The sequence below is a fragment of the Stenella coeruleoalba genome, assembly GCF_951394435.1.
Source record: "Stenella coeruleoalba genome assembly, chromosome: 12".
Lineage (NCBI taxonomy): Eukaryota > Metazoa > Chordata > Mammalia > Artiodactyla > Delphinidae > Stenella > Stenella coeruleoalba.
In genome coordinates, this window is record NC_137158.1 from 39,970,507 (window position 1) to 39,988,526 (window position 18,020).

Sequence of the window (18,020 nt, forward strand, 5' to 3'; positions counted from 1 at the left end):
ACTCACAAGAGGATAAAGACTATGCTAGAGGCTATGTTTGGACCTGGTCAGAAAGGCTTGAGAACCTCTGGGGTGTGGTCACACCCTTTCCAAGCCAACTTTATAAACTCATCCTTGAACTTAATATCTTGTCTCTGTTAAAAGGTATTTCTGAGATACATGGCATTTGCCCCTCATCAATCACTTTTCTTTGTGGACTCACAAGAAAAATCTTTGAAAGTTAAGGTTGAACAGGACTTAATCATTTTACAGATAATGATCTGGAGCCCACAGAGGTCTCGTCACTTGCCCAAATTTACACAGCTAGTTGGGACAGAGCCTGAAGCCCCACCTCCTGGCTTCCAGTGAATAGCCTTGCTGTGCCTCCAGTGACTTCTTGGGAAATCTGCAGGCTACATTTACCTTCATTCATTTGCCCAGTGTTTATGCAGCACCTACTATGAATCAGGCAGTGTGCTCGAGCCTATGGACAGGAAGATGAAAAGTAACAGTCCCTACCTTGAAGAGTCTTTCTTCTCTGAGCTGCGACCACAGGAGTCCCAAGTTTCTTACACCTTAGATCCGAGGTCCCTGTGTCCTGCAGCAGCTTCCAGTGAGTAGAAGCCAGCGGACACTGGTGCCAGGCTCCTCCTGGACCTGGTGGGCAGCTGGGCCCTAGCCCCTCCCGCCTACCCTGGATCTTGTAGCTGCTGTTGCCACCGAACCAATCATGCCAGAAAGTCATCACGATGATTTCAGAACTGCATTGTGAGTTATGCAAAGCACGCGCATAATTACAGCCAGGAGGGCAGAACATGCTGTGGGTGTGTATGCGCATGTTGTGTCTTTTGCCAGGGCTGGATGGTGTGTGTGTGTGTGTGTGTTTCTATTCAGTGGAATTCTTCTTGCCACCCTGCTTGATTCAAGACTGGTGGCGGGAGTAAGAAGGGATATTCCCATTTTGACTTTGAGACAATTTGGTAAGCCTCGGGAGTATTTTCCACAAGTTTTGGTGCCTACAACTGAGTCAGTAGGGCAAGAGTGTCTCGAGTAGGGAAACCGGTGGTTTGGACCCTCTAGAACCATAGTCCTCCTACCTCCAAGCCCCAGCACCCGCACAGCGGCTTCCAGGTCTCCTAGCCACAGACTCCTAAACTTCTCCCCTGGAGACAGACCTGGGCCTAGTCTTCCACGCCGGCCTTCATCTTTGACCTTCATTTTAAATTACTCTATAAAGTTCTTCGGCCTGAACCAAGCGCCGCCCTTTGCGTCCACGTGGCGGTGGTGATGGTGGTAGCGGTGGGGGGGGTGGTGGTGGTGGCAAGTGTCTCTCTGGCGGAAGCCGGAGCCCCAGGCTCCAAAATGGCACAGTAACTGTGTTTCTCAAACGCCGCCGGGAAATCATATACTTTTCTAGGTGCGGAGTTCGAGTTTGCACCGCGTCTCGGGCAGGGCTAGCTGAGCACAAGTCTGCCCAACTTGGTTGTCAACAATGTTGAGTTATTGTCCTGTCTCCTAAAAATCCCCTCAGGTTTGTGGCTTTGTTCCACATTTCCCTGATCTCGTCCCACTGCGAAAAACCGAGGAGGGATAACTTGGGAGGTAGTTGTCCCCTTTCTTGCTCTTTCCGAGTGTCCCCAGGCCCGAGTCCTGGTCGCTGCGCGGCACTAGCAAGGACGCGGGCTCTGGTGCGTGGCGTGCGCGGGCGGGGGCTCCAGGCCCAGCCCAGGCCGCGGCGGAAAGTTGCGGTCACGTGCTGCGGCCGCCAGCAGGAGCGCACAGCCTTCGCCCCTGAACCTCCGGGGCCGAGGAACTGCGGCGCCCTCCGAGGGTCCGGGGGACGCAAGCACTCACTTGCACACACATACTCTGATCGAAAGCCCGGGATGACACCGAGTCTGGAGAAAGTGGGACCGGGAGCGGGCGGGTAGAATTGCGGGGTGCTACTATCTGTTCACCTCCCCCAGAGCTTGAGCGGAGGGCGGGAGAGCAGGAGGTGTGACCCTTGACCTTTGGCCAAGCCCACGCCAGGAGGTGAGGCTGGCAAGCTCTTGTTCGACAAGTTCAAGCTGCTGGGAGAGCTTTAGTAAGAATTAATCTCTTAGAGATCGGGGATCACCGCTGTCTAGGCGTGCGCTCTCCCAGCGCGGTACAGGATCCAGGGCAGGAGAGAGCACAGGAATCGCGGGAAAGGCGGGCGGGAGGAGTAGGGGGCTAAGGCGGGGGAGGAAGCTCTCCAGAATCCCTGGACCCTGAATTGGGGCGGTGGGGGGCAAGCGAAGCCCGCTGGGGACGGGCAGCGGGAGGGAAAGCTCTACCCTCCAGCCGCTCCAGTGCAGAAATAATGGAGGCGAAATAGCTTCGCCCTGCTCCGGATGGGCTTTACTTCAGCAAGCCGGCGGCACCCTCCCGGCGGCTGGTGCCCAAGTGGACAGCGCGAAGGCCACAGGAACGCGGAGCCTCCCGCAAACCCCATCCCAGGCCTCAAATACGCACACAGTGTCCTCGCCTATAACGTTCCGTAGATAGTTGCAAAATGAATAATTACTCACCTTGGACCAGATCCAAGTTTTACCCAACAGAAGGGGCACGAGACCAAGAATGAACCAACTCACATGGCCATATCCGGCGCGCACAATCACACACAAACACACAGCCACCCAGTTCTTCCACGAATCTGTCTGGCGCTCTGGAGAGAAGGGGGAAAGTGTTCTGAGAAAGCTCCAGCTGCCTCCCCTTCCCCCTTGCCATGAAATATAATAATTCATTTTTATTACGAGAGCCGCACTGTCCTCACCATCTCGCACGCACAGAGCCACACTCCCTTATTCATACTCTTAACTCCTCAGCTCCGAGAGCGCCTGCATTTTCTTTGGGAGCCGCTTGGAGGTTCATTAATATCATTAGCATTTAACCCCCTCCCTCTTTCCATCTCCTCCCCGCACATGGCTGACGTCAGACCCCGCCAGGAGTTGGGGGAAAAGCTAAGTGGGCCAGGGACGCCCTATTCCCCTCCCCGTGGCTGCCTGTCAGAGCGCTTCTGGAGATATTACAGGGGACCCAGTCCGCAGCGACAGGCACAAAGTCACGGGGTAATGAACTTCGGGAACCCTTTGCCGCTGCGTGCTTGGCTCTCCCCGGAAACCGGGAGCTGGCCTCCTGTTCCCTCGGAAGACTTCCCAGCAATCTAGTTTTTCCCACTCCGCGCTCGGATTTGGGCAGCGCGGAGCCCATCTGCCTGAGGCTGCGGTTGTGTGTTTCCCTTCTTTCCGTAAAAGAGCAACGGTCTGTAGAGATCTGCCCACACTCTGCCTGCCTAATGTAGAGGGAGGAACTGAAGACTGAGAGACAGGAATGGGGAAAGAGAGGGATTTTGCCCTTTTTGCTCCGTAGAAAGACCATTTTCGTGTCTCCATCTCTGTTCTTCAATACCCTTCTCTTGCCTGTCCTCCCTTCTCCCTCGATCTGCCTGTCCGTCTCTCCATTTGTCTGTACATGCCTGTGTCCATACCAAGCAACATTCCCAGCAGCTGCGGTTTTGCAAGAGGCGGGAAGAAACTTAAGGATGCTTAATTTTCCACTGTGGAACGAATTCTGAGCGCCCGGGGAGCAGCGCAGCGCGCAACCGACACCCACCTGTCCGGCCCCGGAGCCTCCCAGGCTGGAAGGCGGCTGGAGAGCGGCGGCGCCCGGCGGCGAAGCGGGCGTTGCCGGCCGGGACTCGGGCAGCGCCCACCAACCGCTCCGCCCCGGGACCGCCAGCATGAGCAAGCCGGCCGGATCAACAAGTGGGTACCTATCGGGCCGCTGCGGGGCTCAGGCGCGCAGGCTGGGACGGACGGGCGGGCGGGGTAGCCGGGGAGGTCCTGCTCCGATCTCCGAGACTCCGAGCCTGGGAGAGGGACTCCAGCGGTGTGTGCGCTTTGGCCCAGCTCCTTGTAGACCATGAGTCAGTGCCTTTCGTGGTGAGGGAAGAACAATTTCGTTACCTCTGGGTTGCTTGATTCCCCCCTTTCTCTGGTATGGTGGGAAGGTTGCGACCCAGGCCGCCCAGCAGTCCCGCGAGTTGCCTCCACTTAGCCGCCAGGTGCGGGGAAGAGGGGGAGGAGGCGGCGGGGGCGGGAACTAGGCCGCAGCCCCAGGCTGCAGCACAATAACACGCTCGCTCAAAACTCCGAGCTCCAGAGCGCAAAAGCAACTTTGCGCAAAGCGGATTTTGAATGGAATGCTTTGCACCCCTTTTCTAGCTATTTCAAATAATCCTGCAAATTGGGAAGCAGAAACAATTTAAAAGTCACATTTTCCTTAATCCTAAATCCGCGTAGGTCATAACTGGGGAATTTAAAGTATGGCGAACCGCTCTAGCAAAGAGAGGACCAAATCCCTAATCCCAAGGAGTTTTCGAGCGAGAGCTCGGCAGAGGCAGGAGAGTGCGGCCTGTTCCCCTCCGCGCGCTCCTCTCCTTCCTCAACCCTGCTTAGCTGGAGGCTCTCCCTTGGAACTCCAAGTCGTGGCTGATCTCTAACCGCCCCTAGACGCCGGAGTGCAGGTCTGAGTGTATGTGCGAGGGCTTTTGCGTGCTCCTTGCCTGCGGACCCTGAGAATGTGCAGGCCAGAGCCGGCGCTGGGCCGGCACGGCCGCAATGCCAGGGTCTCCATGGGGCATTTCAGTTCCCGCCTTCCGGTGGCCCGGGGCTGCGGTTTCCAGGGTCCAAGGCTGGGGGTGGTCGCTGCCGAAGTCCCCACATCCCGGAGTGCTCCCGCCGCCCTTGTCGTTTTCGCTTATGGCATTTTTGGCGCTTGTGCTTTTCTCAAACACCCCCTCCCCTCACTCCCGCTCATTGTCCCGAGCCTTTGAAAGTTGGGAGAGTCCGAGATACTTCTGAGGACTGATAATGAAGTCCCACTTGAGTGGGATGCAATTCCTCCCCTCCCTCTCAAGAAGTGGGTTGTGTTTTTATTTTGTCCGTTTGTTTTGGTTTTGGGCGCTGCCATTTTAAAAAGTAAAGTGAACGTGAACAAGAAGAAAAAAGGAGAAATGTTTGGAACTAAGGCGGAGGGAGGAGAGAAGGAATCTCAGCTGCCGCCCGAATCAGAGCCGACCCTGGTGGAGGACTGGAGTTTCCAGTTAACCTCGGGCCTACCTGGCCCTCGCTGTTCGAATCTCTGGGAAAGGAGGCGAGCTCGCATATTTATTGTGGCCCATGTTGTGGCGTGTGTGCGTCCTTCCCAGGAGGCGCAGAAGGAAAGCCTTCCTGGTGCATTCCGAGCCTCCACCGCAAAAACTGAAGCCGGCAGGCCTCGGCAGGCCTCGGTGCTTGCTTGCCCCGTGACAGGTCCTCGCCTCCTTCCCTGGAAGTAAGGATCCTCAGACCCCTCGCCCACTTGGGGTGCGCAGTCGCCGGGGTTGAGGAGCCTTGAAAAGTGAGGCCTCGGAGGTGAGGGAAGGGGCGGGCACGAACTGGGTTCGCTGGAACCGCGCCCGCATGCTGTAGATGGACTAGGACGCAGGCGGACCGTTCGGACTTTTAGGAAAAAAGGCAGAATGACACTGGGGAAACTTTGGAGCTTTCCAGCTTCCCAAGAGCCTGAGTTGGGCCTCCTAAGCCTCGAGCCCGACGCAGGTCCGGACGCCTCCGCAGGAGTTTCTCAGGCCCGCAGAACAGCTGACCCCGCCCGCGGCGCCGCGCCATCCAGGCCTTCTCCAGACCGGTGGCGGCAGCGGGGCCCAGGCCTGCGGCCCTCGGGCCCCGAGCAGCGAGGGGGTCGGCGCGCAGCGGGCGAGGTCAGGGCTGAGCCCGGCCGCGAGGTCTGCAACTCCCGCCTTGCTCGGATTCGCACAGCTGGAGAGCAGAGCGATGTCACCCGGGAGACCCGCCTGGGTGGTAACAAGACCCCGGCCAGTCACCCCTGCAGCCCAGACTAACTTCTTTCAACAGCCTCTGATGGTAATTACAGTAATCGAAGCTGCCATATATCTTTAGGCAATTATGACACACAAAAAGCCCCGAGGGGACCCCCTGGCGAGGGAAGTTAAGAACGGTTTTCCAGCCTCAGGAAACTCCCGCCTGCCTCACGTCGGAGCTCGCTCGACTTGCTAAATGAGGGGAGCTTTGCAACGGGGTCAACCAGCTTGTCTCGTGACCCAAGTCACCTTAACGTGGCTGGGTGGCGGAGTCTGAGGCGCACACCCGCTCTGCCCCGGAATTTTCGCGTCCTCCCCTCTGTGCCCCGCCCCAGGTGGGTACGCCTGTCTCTAATCTGCCCCGGGAGCCTCGGCCCGGAGGTTTGCGCTGGGGCAGGGCCGCCCTGCCGCCGTGGCGGCCCCGGGGGGGGCCGTTGGTCTAGGAGCCCCGCCCCTGGAGCCCGAGTAGCGTCGCCCGCCCCTAACTGGTCCTCCCTCCACCCCGTCGGGGTTCTCCAGAGATGCATGTCCCTGGCCTCCCGTCTGGATGGGGGGCGGGAAAGAGAACCCCCACCACTGCTCCTCCCACTAGCTCATCTTGGCATCATCAAAACTGCCACCGGGAAGAGGAGGACAGCTGGGACGACAGGATGGCTGGACCCCAAACACGGACCCCAGCTCAGCCAGAGCGTTATGCAGAGGAGAATGGTTGCAAGATATGGAAACCAAGTTTACTGCTTTCCAGAGTGAGGGCGGCTGCTGCGCGGCCGTTGAGTTCCCTTGGGCGCAGTGACAGGTCCGAGGGGGTGAGGGACAAAACCCGATGTCGCCTCCCCTGGCTTTCTACAACCCCCTCCTTCCCCCAGCACAACCTCTCCTCCCACCCTGCGGGAGAGGGGGCGCCGAGGCGGTGGTCGCCGCGCCGCGCGCCTCCCCCGCCGGCCTTTGTCGCCATCCGAATTCCCATGCTACTTTTTTTGACGGGTCACTGGTGGCTCTATAGGCAGGTGCTACGGCGGGGTTGTAATTGCCCGGGCCGAGCCTGGTGGTTACCAAACCCCCTCCCCAACCCTGCCGCCCGCGTCCTCCCCGCCCCCACCCCCTGCAGCTCCTCGACGGCCGCGGTCGGGGGTGCGCGCCCGCCCGATGCCTCGGAATCCACCGGCGAGTTTCCACCCTGAGGCCTCGGGCCCTTCCTGCGCGGCGCCCTCGCCTCCCCTACTCCCCTGGACCAGTCGTCCTCACCCTTGCCTCCCATCACCCCAGCCTAATCGTGGTCCCTAACCTGAGCGCTCCGGGAACAAGGTGCCAGCTTCACAGAGGCCAAGCCGGAGGCCGCCCGGGCCCAGACTGGAGGCCTTCGGGCCGGTAGCAAAGGGAACATTAAATGTAAAGAAGTTAATTATTAACTAGTATTGTTAAATATCATCATCATCGTTATCAAAGTATTAATTAAGTTAACCCTTTATTTAATACTCCCTTTTTTTGCACGAGGAAGGATTTCAAAGTTCTTATGAACCACTTCAGGCTTGTTGGACCCTTGAACCTTATAGAAAAATAGTTCCCTCCCTTATAACTTTTCGAATTTTACCCTCTCCCTAACATTCCTCTAGGGTCCGCGGCCATCCCAGGCTAGAGGGGATTCCAAGGCTATTTCTCTTAAGTCAGGCGACTGTCGAGGCCACGGAGGGTGGGGGCAGTTTAGGGAAACCAGTCAGAACTTTGAAAGAATCGGCCTCAGACAGCGGTGGAAAAACAGAAAGCCAGGGACCCCCGCAGGATCTAGTGTGAGAAGGTAGGGCTTTAAGGAGGAAGACGTTGGGGAGTCGGGGCGGAGGGGTGTCGTCCCACCCTAACCTGCCAGGGAATCGACATACTTACAACACTCTCCTCCCACTTGCCTACCTCGGTGCTGGTTACTTTGGGGAGAAAAAAATTTTTTTTCCTAAAAGAAATTATTTCTCAAAAGCGATCCATCAAGCATTATTTTAAATAGGTAAAGTGAAAGTTGGGCAATTACCACTACCCTTATTATCATTAATAATCCTAGTATTAGCATTACAATAATAATCCTAATAATAACAACCGCCCGGCAGCTCAGAGAAAACTCGATTGCCTTCCAGCTGCCATCCCTGGTTCCAGCCGTGTTTGTTTTTCTTCTTTTCCCTTTTACATTTCAAGTTTGTCTCCTCGCGCGCTCACTAACAACTTTCTCTGTTAAATGCAAGAGCAGGAGAGGGAGGCGGCCAAACTTTCCGCGGAGCAGAAAGGCAGCGGCGGCCGTGCTGCCGCCCTGGCCTGCTGTAATCTTTTATTCCAAAATGGGTTTCGGCGATTAGAGGAGACCCAAATACATGTAGCGGTGCATGAATAATGCTCATTGTAGGAAACTGACACTTGCTCAAGGAAAAAAAGTTTGGCTATAAAATCACTTCATTATTTGCTTTTACCGCAGCTTCGGTGCTAATCCCTTCAGAGGTCAGATTGCTTAGCATCTCTCTCTCCCTCTCCCCTTTCCTCCTTCTCCGCCCTCCTCTCTCTCTCACCCCATCCCCCCTTCCCTGTCTTTCCTGCGATTTCAGGCCGTATTTTAGATATCCCCTGTAAAGTGTGTGGCGACCGCAGTTCGGGGAAACACTATGGGGTCTACGCCTGCGACGGCTGCTCGGGGTTTTTCAAACGAAGTATCCGAAGGAATAGGACGTATGTCTGCAAATCTGGAAACCAGGTACCTTAGCAGGGCTGCGCTGCCCCGCTCCCCTCTGCCGCCTCCCCTTCCTTTGTTTGTGCCAAGGCCTCCTCTGAGTTTCCAAGCTGCTGAGGAGAGACTAGGCCCTGACCTCTCCTTTCCTCTCCCCTCCTTCCTGCCTCAACTCTCAGTGGCCCTTTTGCTTGGGAAAGGCAGAAAGAGGCAAGGGAAGAGAGCTGAGTTTGAAGGAGGAAAGCTGAAGTCCCAGCGTCTCCTTACACCCCCTATCAATCCCCGCCCCCTTTTTTTAATCCTCTGACAGTTTTTGACACTGGGTAAGGCCCACACCCAGTGACTATAAAGCCAGCCCAGAGGATCTAAGGAACTTTAGAATCTAAACCACAAGTGCAGGCAGGTAAAAGGGCTATTTTATGTCACTGCCACCCCAGTCCCATTCCTAGCAGCACCTAAGTTCAGTGCTCTGACCCAGGTCTGTCCGGGCAGAAGTGAAAGGCACAGGGCATTTCAGTCAGCGAAGTGAGCGTTGGCTAGTTGGAACAGAGAGGATGTGCTGTATGAGGGGCTGTGCCTTCAACTTCAGAGAAGCAGGGCTGCTTGGTAGTGGGTAGTGGGGCTTCAGCACCCATGTGACTTTAGTTGGGCCTTGTCAGAAAAGGGCAGAGTGAGCAAGAAGAGAAGGTGCCCAAGGAAGGAAACTGGGAGCCTCTCCACGGTCCCCAAATCTTCACTTTCTCTGCTTCTCTGGTTGATTCTGTTTTGATCTTGAGCAGGCAGAACTGTCTCAGAGAGACAGAAGAGTAGGGGCATGGGTTGAGTGTGAGCCAGAGCTTCCAGAAAGAGTGAGCAGACACCTCCCCCTGACTCAGTTTCCAGCTCAGTAGTAGGTTTATTTCAACCTAGGAGATCAGCCTTTTGGTCCCACACTTGGCCTTCTCCTTAGCCAGGCACACAGACCCTAAATACAGAGTGACAATCTCCACTCCCAAGAAGATCCTGGAGAGTGCAGTAATCAGAAAACATCCTTTGGTAACCAAAATACTAAAACGTTTTCACTAATTAATATATATGATACACATATATATATACACACATATATTGTCTGGTGCTAGTGAATTGTTTATCTTTTTCTGAACCTATGTCTGCTCATACCAATTTCTGATAGATTTGGATTATCAACAAAAACAAGAACAAGAAGATGCTGCATTTGGATAAGTTATTTTGAACTCTCCAGCCCTGTTACCTGTTTAATTGGGTCCATAGCTCTGTATCAGTTTCTCTCTTCACCATATGGACACATCACATTATATACACACAGAACTGTATCCCAGTAGCTCCACAAGAATATGAGATTACTGTGGGTCATCAGACTTGAGCAGGCCTCTACTTAAGTTATCTTTTACTTTTATGCAATGCACAGAATTGGGGAATCAAAACCTCAGATAATATGCTTGATATTTTCAAAGGGGCTGGCTGTCAATTCACACATATTGATGTCAGTCCAAGTGCTTGTAAAGGAGTGTTGATAGACTCATCAGGCATGGTGGTCCTCTTCTTACACAGAGAATAAATGGACCTAGCTGAAGTGCGCATCTTTCTCTCAGGCTCCAGATATTTATATACATTTGATCTGATTTGAAGACACTTCTAGGAACTAATGAAGACTTCTGTTATGCATTAGTATGTTTATCAGAATACTAGGAGGATAACATTGAGGATAGGCATATGATTGCATTTAATAATAAGTTGTTTAAACCTTTTTACATTGAGCTATTACACTGGCCAGCAAAGATGACCTGAAGAATTCAGTTAGGAAAAAAATTTATTTCCTTTCTCTCCTTTATTCTAAGCTTAGGTAAACAGCATTCTAGTTTATTATTAACAGTAACGAGGATGTTTAGAAATTATTATGAACTTCTGCTCTACCTTTATTTTAAATAAATCAACGTATTTTAAATCAGAGGGGTGTGATCTCATAAAACTGTGTGTTTGAGTGTATAATTTTTTCCTAAGGGATATTTCAGAAAATTTGCTTACTCCAAATTCAGAGTATATGAATTTTGAGATTATGAAACAAAATAAAAATACATTTATTTTATTCTCTTTCTTCCCACTGTAAATGTAAAAGTAGCAAGTAGTATAAACAGAGCACCAAACTTCTTATGTATTTACTGTGTATAAAATACACATGTAGACATGACTCTTTATGAATCTATGTATATGTTCTCTCAGTAATAGCACCTAACGCTGAGTGAATTCCATTAGAAATTTTCTCTGTTTTCCTCTTTTAATGGCCAATATTTTTCCAGAAAATTGCATTGGATAAAACATTTATTTTCTCATGCATCTCAAATAAGTATTTCTAAGGCACAATTACCTCTTTTTTTTTCAGTTATCGTGCTAATATTCTCAATCTATGTTATCATTTTGTCAGACAGTTCATCACATTATCTTCCTGGTCATATTTACATGGTGGGCATTTCTAGAATTTGTCCAGGCCTTGGGCTCTTCCCTTCCCACTCTCACATCTGTAAGCCTTGCCCTCCTAACCACTCTGGCTTCTGCCTCACCTTCCAGAAATGGCTGTGTTTCTATGAATCTGGGCTAAGGCTAGTCTTTAAGACAACTCTCAACATGCTGGTCAGAAGCATGGCTTGGAGTACAAAGGCGAGAGAGGAAAACAGGAGAGTGGAGAATAATGGGAAATATTTATCTGACAGATAAATGGGCTCACCCAGAAAGTGACAGAAAGAGGTAGACTCAAGACCTGAAAGTGGAAAGAATAGTTGGTGGGAGGGGGACGTGGCAGGGGTCCTGGCAGGCAAGCCTGCTCCTTGCAGAACTCTAAGGCCTCCTCCTCCAGGGCAGGTCGCTGTCTTCGGTCCTGAAAAGTCTCGCCCCGCTCCAACCCCTCTGCGCCTGGCGGAAGTTCCCCTCGGGAGCTCCTCCCCACGCAGCGTAGTCTGGGCAAACCAGGAGCTCTGACCCTTCACCTGATTTGAGAAGGACTTTCCTTCTTGTCCGCTTTCATAGGGTCAGGGGCTGGTCCTTTTGAAGTAGCCCCAGGAATCCCAGCCCCTTCTCTTCCTGGCCCCGCTGGTGCCCAAGGCCCTCGCGTTTCGCGGACCCAGGCTTGCAGCTCCGGGGTCTGTTGCGGGGTCCGTACCCGCCTCAACGCCTTTTCCCCGACCCGGCGCCGGCTTCGCGTCCCCAGTCTAAATGTCCTGGGGGCCGCTGACCGCCTGCGCTCTGTTCCAGGGAGGCTGCCCGGTGGACAAGACACACAGAAACCAGTGCAGGGCGTGTCGGCTGAAGAAGTGTTTGGAAGTCAACATGAACAAAGATGGTAATCTATTTATTCTTAGTACATCTTTTTATCCTTATGTTGGTTGAATAGTAAGTAAATTATGTGTACAGAAAATAATGGCACTCCTATGCATGTAAATCATCTCCTGAGCATTTCTTTCCAGGTGCTGGGAATTGGCCTCCGGCTTTAGTCATCTCCCTGCATAAGCCCCACCCTCACCCCACTGAACTCCCCAGGGCAAGACCCATGCCCACGTGGGACACTTGCGCCTCACAACCATCCCCACGAAGCCAGCGTTCCTGGAGTCCCCACTCTGCTGGGGACCCGCATGTGACATTCCCGGCCTCCCATGCTGATTCTTCTTCTCACCTCTCCTTGCAGCCCTTTTGTGGTCAGACTTAAGCCTGTTAGCCTCCCGCAGGGTCTTGCTGTCTGGATACTCTCCTGGAGAGGATATCTTGGGGCCTAGGAGACGGGTTCAAGGAGGAAGGGCAGAGACACGAACACGCGGAATGTCCACCCCTTGTTTGTAGAGTCACCAAGATTACAAAATCAGGACGGCCGATCTGAGCTTTTTCAGGGCCTTCTCTTAGTTCTAAAGAAAGGGGCTGGAGGGGCAGAGTGACGCCAGTGGGTGCCTCGGACACCCAGCTCCCAGAAGGCTCTTAAAGGCGCGCAGCAGGAACTAGGTCGTCAGGATGCTTCTTGGGCTTAGAGTGCAATCCAAGCTCGTGCCCGGAGGTGGCCTGGCGAGGGCGCCCCACGCCGGGACGTGGCAGGGGTCTTGGCTGGGAGGGAGGGATGGGGCTTCAGGACTGGGTGCGGAGTGGGCTTTGCCCGGACGGAGGCCTGGGCAGGGTGGCATCTCCACGAGGTACAGCGCCCACTGGGGAGAGTTCCTTCCTCCGCGGCGCAGGAAGCAGGAGGGAGCGTCCAACCTGTTGAACTTGTGTATTGACAAGTTGTCAAGCTCGTCGAGCGGAAGATTGCCCTGAATTAATTTGTTTGTTTAAACTGTTGGTGGTAATTGTCACATCTCCCCTGCCTTCCTCCAGCACACTCTGAGAGGGCTTTCCCTCGTCCCATTCCCCAGCGGACCCGGGCTCGGGTCCTTTTCTCCTGGGGTCCTCGGAGGCCAAACGGCATCTCCAAGTGGGGCGAGGGATGGAGGTGGCGGGGGGAGTGGTCGTCGAGCGGATTGGGAAAAGTGTGTGCAGAGACGCTGTGCCTGGCTGTGCGCAATGCTCCCTCTACCCTTGGTTGCGGTGGAGACCCAGCTACTCCTGCCCAGAGGGTCTCTGGTTTCCCTGCTACCTTCCCTGGGTGCAGAGGAGCCCTCAACCGACAGAGAACACACCTAGTTTTGCCTGAGGCTCGGGTATTAGTGTGACACTTTGGGCCGGGCTGCTCTTCTCGGCTTCAGCTTCCTTATGCAAACAGTGTAAGGGTTAAACGGTCTCAGAGCGCCCTCCACCCTCACATTCCTTCTCCCTCCTTCTCTTCACCTCCCGGGTGCCCTTGCCTGTCCAGACGCAGCTTTTGGCCCGAGAGCGCGGCAGCGTCTAAGTGTCACCGAGTCTCTGATCTCGGGCGTGCGCCGGTCTGTCTGTCTCTGTAGCCGTGCAGCATGAGCGGGGGCCTCGGACGTCCACCATCCGCAAGCAGGTGGCCCTATACTTCCGTGGACACAAGGAAGAGAACGGGGCGGCCGCGCACTTCCCCTCCGCAGCACTACCCGCGCCGGCATTCTTCACCGCGGTTACGCAGCTGGAGCCTCACGGCCTGGAACTGGCCGCCGTGTCCGCCACCCCTGAGCGGCAGACCCTCGTGAGCCTGGCTCAGCCCACGCCCAAGGTCAGTGACCTTGCTGGGCCCGAGACCTTTCCGAGTGGAGGGCGGAGAGGGGCGCGCCCATTCTTTCTCAGCTGGCATGGCTCAGGCAAAAGATGGAGAGAGAGAGACCTCACGGGGTGCTCGGTGCTTCGCCGAGCCCTGCGGGGAGCTCTAGACCTCCCTCTCTCCCCTGTTGAGCTAGGGGTGCTCAAATTTTAGTGTGCAGTAAAGTCACTCTCTAAGCTGACTGCAAACGTGGCCGCCTAGGCCCATCCCCCTTTCAGCAAATTTGAGGTGGTGCCCAGGAACCTGTATCTTTAGAAAACACCTAGTGTAAAGCCCTGGCTGAACTAAGAGGGCAGCCTAGGTGTTCCTGGAGGACAGAAGAGCAGAGATTGTTTTTAGAAGAAAGAAGTTGCCTGCAGCTGGCAGAAGAGCCCCTGAATTGCAACTGCAGGGGTCTAATCTCTTGGGCAAAGCCATGGGTCCCTAATGCAAGAGAGAAATGTGGAGCTCACCTTGTTAGGACAGTTTGAAGAAGTTGGCTTCATTTCCCACTCCCCGTACTCTCTTCTGAGCCGCATGAATTTACACGAGAATTGAGCCTCTACTAGCAGGGACACCGCCAGAACCACCTCAAAAGGCTGCCACCTAGGGACTACCTTCCAGGCTTCCAGTTGGTACCTACCCAAAGCCCCCACTCCAGGCCGAGAAGGGCTCCAGATCTCTCTCCCCAAGAGGAGGGCCAGCTGCAGCCCCACACTGCAGGGAAGCCAAACACCTGGGCACACGCACACACACAATATTTAATATTGCTTTCTTATCCTTGATGTGTATAATAAGCTTGGGAAAGTAGTGTTATGAATATGTCGTCAGTTATGAATGGGAATGCTCTATGAATGATTAAGATGTCTAATTGAAATATTTCCATAATATACTAATCCTTTCTAAAAATACTCATATGCATATTTGTGTTTGGGATGCCTATTAATTTATACTTTCTCCACATCTATTTTTATTTACTCAAATGCAAGAAGCTCTTGTCTAAATTGGGAGACAGGCTTGGCACTTGGCTCAGCCTGAGGAAAATTTGCTGCAGGGGATAGAAAAGCCAGATGCCCCTCTTGAAGGAACAGGCCGCCAAAGAGTGGAAATGAGCCTCTCCCATCAATTATTATTCCCCAAACTCTATAGATATTCCTATCTCCTTCACTGGTCTAATTAGAAAATTTAAAATTTGGCTCTTCTTGCAAAGCTGCAGTTTCCTTACTCCCTGTTGTTTCTCTTTCTTCCCCACCCAGTACCCCCATGAAGTGAATGGGACCCCAATGTATCTCTATGAAGTGGCCACAGAGTCAGTGTGTGAATCAGCTGCCAGGCTTTTATTTATGAGCATCAAGTGGGCTAAGAGTGTTCCAGCTTTCTCCACGCTATGTTTGCAAGACCAGGTATGACCAAGAGGGCACTGAGCTCTTGGGGGAAGGGGGTTGGGAAAGAAGCAACAGTAGCCAGTCTTATGAAACTAGAAGTTACCTGGATAAATCACCAAGGCCAAGCATCCGTTCTTAACAGCAGTAGGAAATGATTTTTCTTAGCTTCTTGCTATGGGTTCAAAATAGCTAGCTATGGAATCCTTACTAAGAAATGTAATTATGTTATTTCAGGAAAGTTGGATATGATCTAAAAAAACCAAATATACAAGACCATTGTCTTTTTTTTATTATCTTTTTTTAGTTTAATTGAAACAGCAAATTTCATCACAAATTTTTAAAATCTTAATGACTTTTAAAATTGTTAACAAAACAATATTTTCTTAAGAACACTGGAACTGAGAGACAGAACGTGATGAGAGTATTCCCTTGTAAGATTTTGGGAACTAGTCTCATTATTTTATATTTGCAGCTTTATATTTTCCATTGTGATGTTCATAGTTTTGGCCACTGATTGATCAGCATGAAGGATTAAAGAGTGCATTGCACACCTCCCTTGATTCTTTAAATGCTTTTAGAGTTTTTGTAAACAAATAGGTCTGGTGCATAATCCTGTGGTTGTAAATGACATTAAGAGGGAGAAAACAAAGTATGTGCCTTTAAAATTGCATCGTACCGAAACTCAGAAGTTTTGTTGTTAGGAATATCAGAAATGGCCTCTGCCAGAATTTTTCTGCCCTTAAGGGAAAGACATAAAATGAAGTATTCACAAAAATTGGCCGTCACCAGCACATTCATGGAAATTAATGACAAATTTCCCAAAAGGCTAATAAGTAGCTCCAAAAGCAAAGGATTTGTTTCTTTAATTCATTTTATACCTAATTAAAGCATAATAGTGCCCCTTAATATGAAGTACATTTCCTACAGAGAGCCCTGGCAATGTGCTCAAAACATTTAATCTTCTAACCTGGGATGTTCTTTTTTTCATGGCCTGGACTTTCAGACATGGTCAGAATTAGACATTGTTTACCTTGCATTTTTAAAGTATTATTTTCTGTATTTAATGCAATAAAACTGAAAATAAAGCACTTTGAAAATTAAACCTTTTGGTCTAATTGTGATTTTGGTTACAAGCCTTCACAATTCAGCCCTTAGCTCTCAAAAGGAAATCCTCTCACATCCAGAACTGACTGGTTTTTGAGAGATTTTTCAAAAACAAATTTTTCAAGATGGTTAGTTTCTATCTTTGACCAGCTTTACTGGTTGACTCTGACCATTTGCTGTGTGTGTGTGTGTGTGTGTGTGTGTGTGTGTGTGTGTGTAAGTTGGCTATTTTTTCTCAAAACAAGTATTTGTAGACTCTTTAATCCAAACAAAATTTACTTACTGTCTGCCACTTAGCCCTTCGGCGGAAACCCTTTAACAACAAGCAAACTGCAGTGAAGTGGAATCCAGTACATTAATTTCGAAAAGGAGCCATATTTTCATTTAAATATTCAGTAGCACATTTTAATAGAATGAAAATGACAAGCACCTTGATGCTGTCCACTTATGAGTCTCAGAAAAATCAGGCAGTGAGATGAGGTAAACTCAGCAAAACCTGATTAACATAATTACACCCTGATTTCCCTGCATGCCTCTTGGGAATTAGTGATCACTCTCCCAGCCCAGCCCGCTCAACCCTCCAGGAAGATGGGGGCCCACATCTGCATGCTTAGTCTGGAATCCTCAACCCTGATAATAACATTTTCTATGAGGGGAATCCACCTGCTGTGCTGCTGGTGACATTTCATAGAGCCTGGGTCTCCTGAGAAGTTTCTAGGTGGTCAGGAACAAATGGATGCAAGAACAAGAAGGGTAAACTCTTTCCCAAGGGAAGCAAAATTTGGGGAATTGGAATGGCTGACTCTCAAATGCATGTGCTTAAGTATAGGCACCTTTTAATAAAGGAAAATATGAGAAAATAAGGGAAAGCTAGAATATTCAGAGGAAGAACTATCAGGACAGGCATTTAAAACACTTCTTAAAATGATGGAAATTTACATATTGAAATTGTTTATAAATTTATAAATTACACACTATATTATATTATACATCTATTGTATGACAGCTGATGCTTTTGGAAGATGCTTGGAGAGAACTGTTTGTTCTAGGAATAGCACAATGGGCCATTCCGGTTGATGCTAACACTCTACTGGCTGTATCTGGTAAGAATTGCACAATTTAATGACTTTGTTGTAGAAATTACCATAAAAATACATTACTGAAAAAAGAACAACATGTAAAGAATAACAAATTCCTGCTGAACAATAGAGTATACCTGTCATTTATAAATCTATATTTAAATGCAAATAATGTTGTTTTGTTGTATTCATGACTGCTTGCATTGTTATTTAAATGCAAATTACTGTGTTTGTTATCATCCAAGAGAAGATTTTATATTAACTTTCATACAATATAGCCAGTTTACATGGAATCAGATATCTTAGAGTGACAATTGAATAGATATTGATATGCAGGATTTTGTCAAAAATCAATATTAAATCATGAAAATGCCTTCATGTTAGAGCATTTATTGCATATTTTTATTCTAGGCATGAATGGTGACAACACAGATTCCCAGAAGCTGAACAAGATCATATCTGAAATACAGGCTTTACAAGAGGTGGTGGCTCGGTTTAGACAACTCCGGTTAGATGCTACTGAATTTGCCTGTCTAAAATGCATCGTCACTTTCAAAGCTGGTAAGCAGACACAAACTGCTGTCTCTTCTCCTTCCCCAGTTTTGCCATCTCACTAATTCAGCCACCTCCAAGTCCAAAAAAGAGGTGATGGTTTTCAAGAGAGCTGATACTCTTA

General features: G+C 50.8%; 1 protein-coding gene across 1 annotated transcript in view; it reads left to right on the forward strand.

Annotated features, from left to right (window-relative positions):
• NR2E1 (nuclear receptor subfamily 2 group E member 1) overlaps positions 1–18,020 on the forward strand; it is a gene marked incomplete at its 5' end in the record, with an annotated part of 105,230 nt that overhangs the window by 82,188 nt on the left and 5,022 nt on the right. The window contains 6 exons of the mRNA XM_079939600.1: positions 8,467–8,612; positions 11,850–11,937; positions 13,517–13,752; positions 15,033–15,179; positions 17,272–17,368; positions 17,756–17,905. Coding sequence (XP_079795726.1) covers positions 8,467–8,612; positions 11,850–11,937; positions 13,517–13,752; positions 15,033–15,179; positions 17,272–17,368; positions 17,756–17,905 — 864 coding nt within the window. The remainder of the gene's footprint in view (positions 1–8,466; positions 8,613–11,849; positions 11,938–13,516; positions 13,753–15,032; positions 15,180–17,271; positions 17,369–17,755; positions 17,906–18,020) is intronic.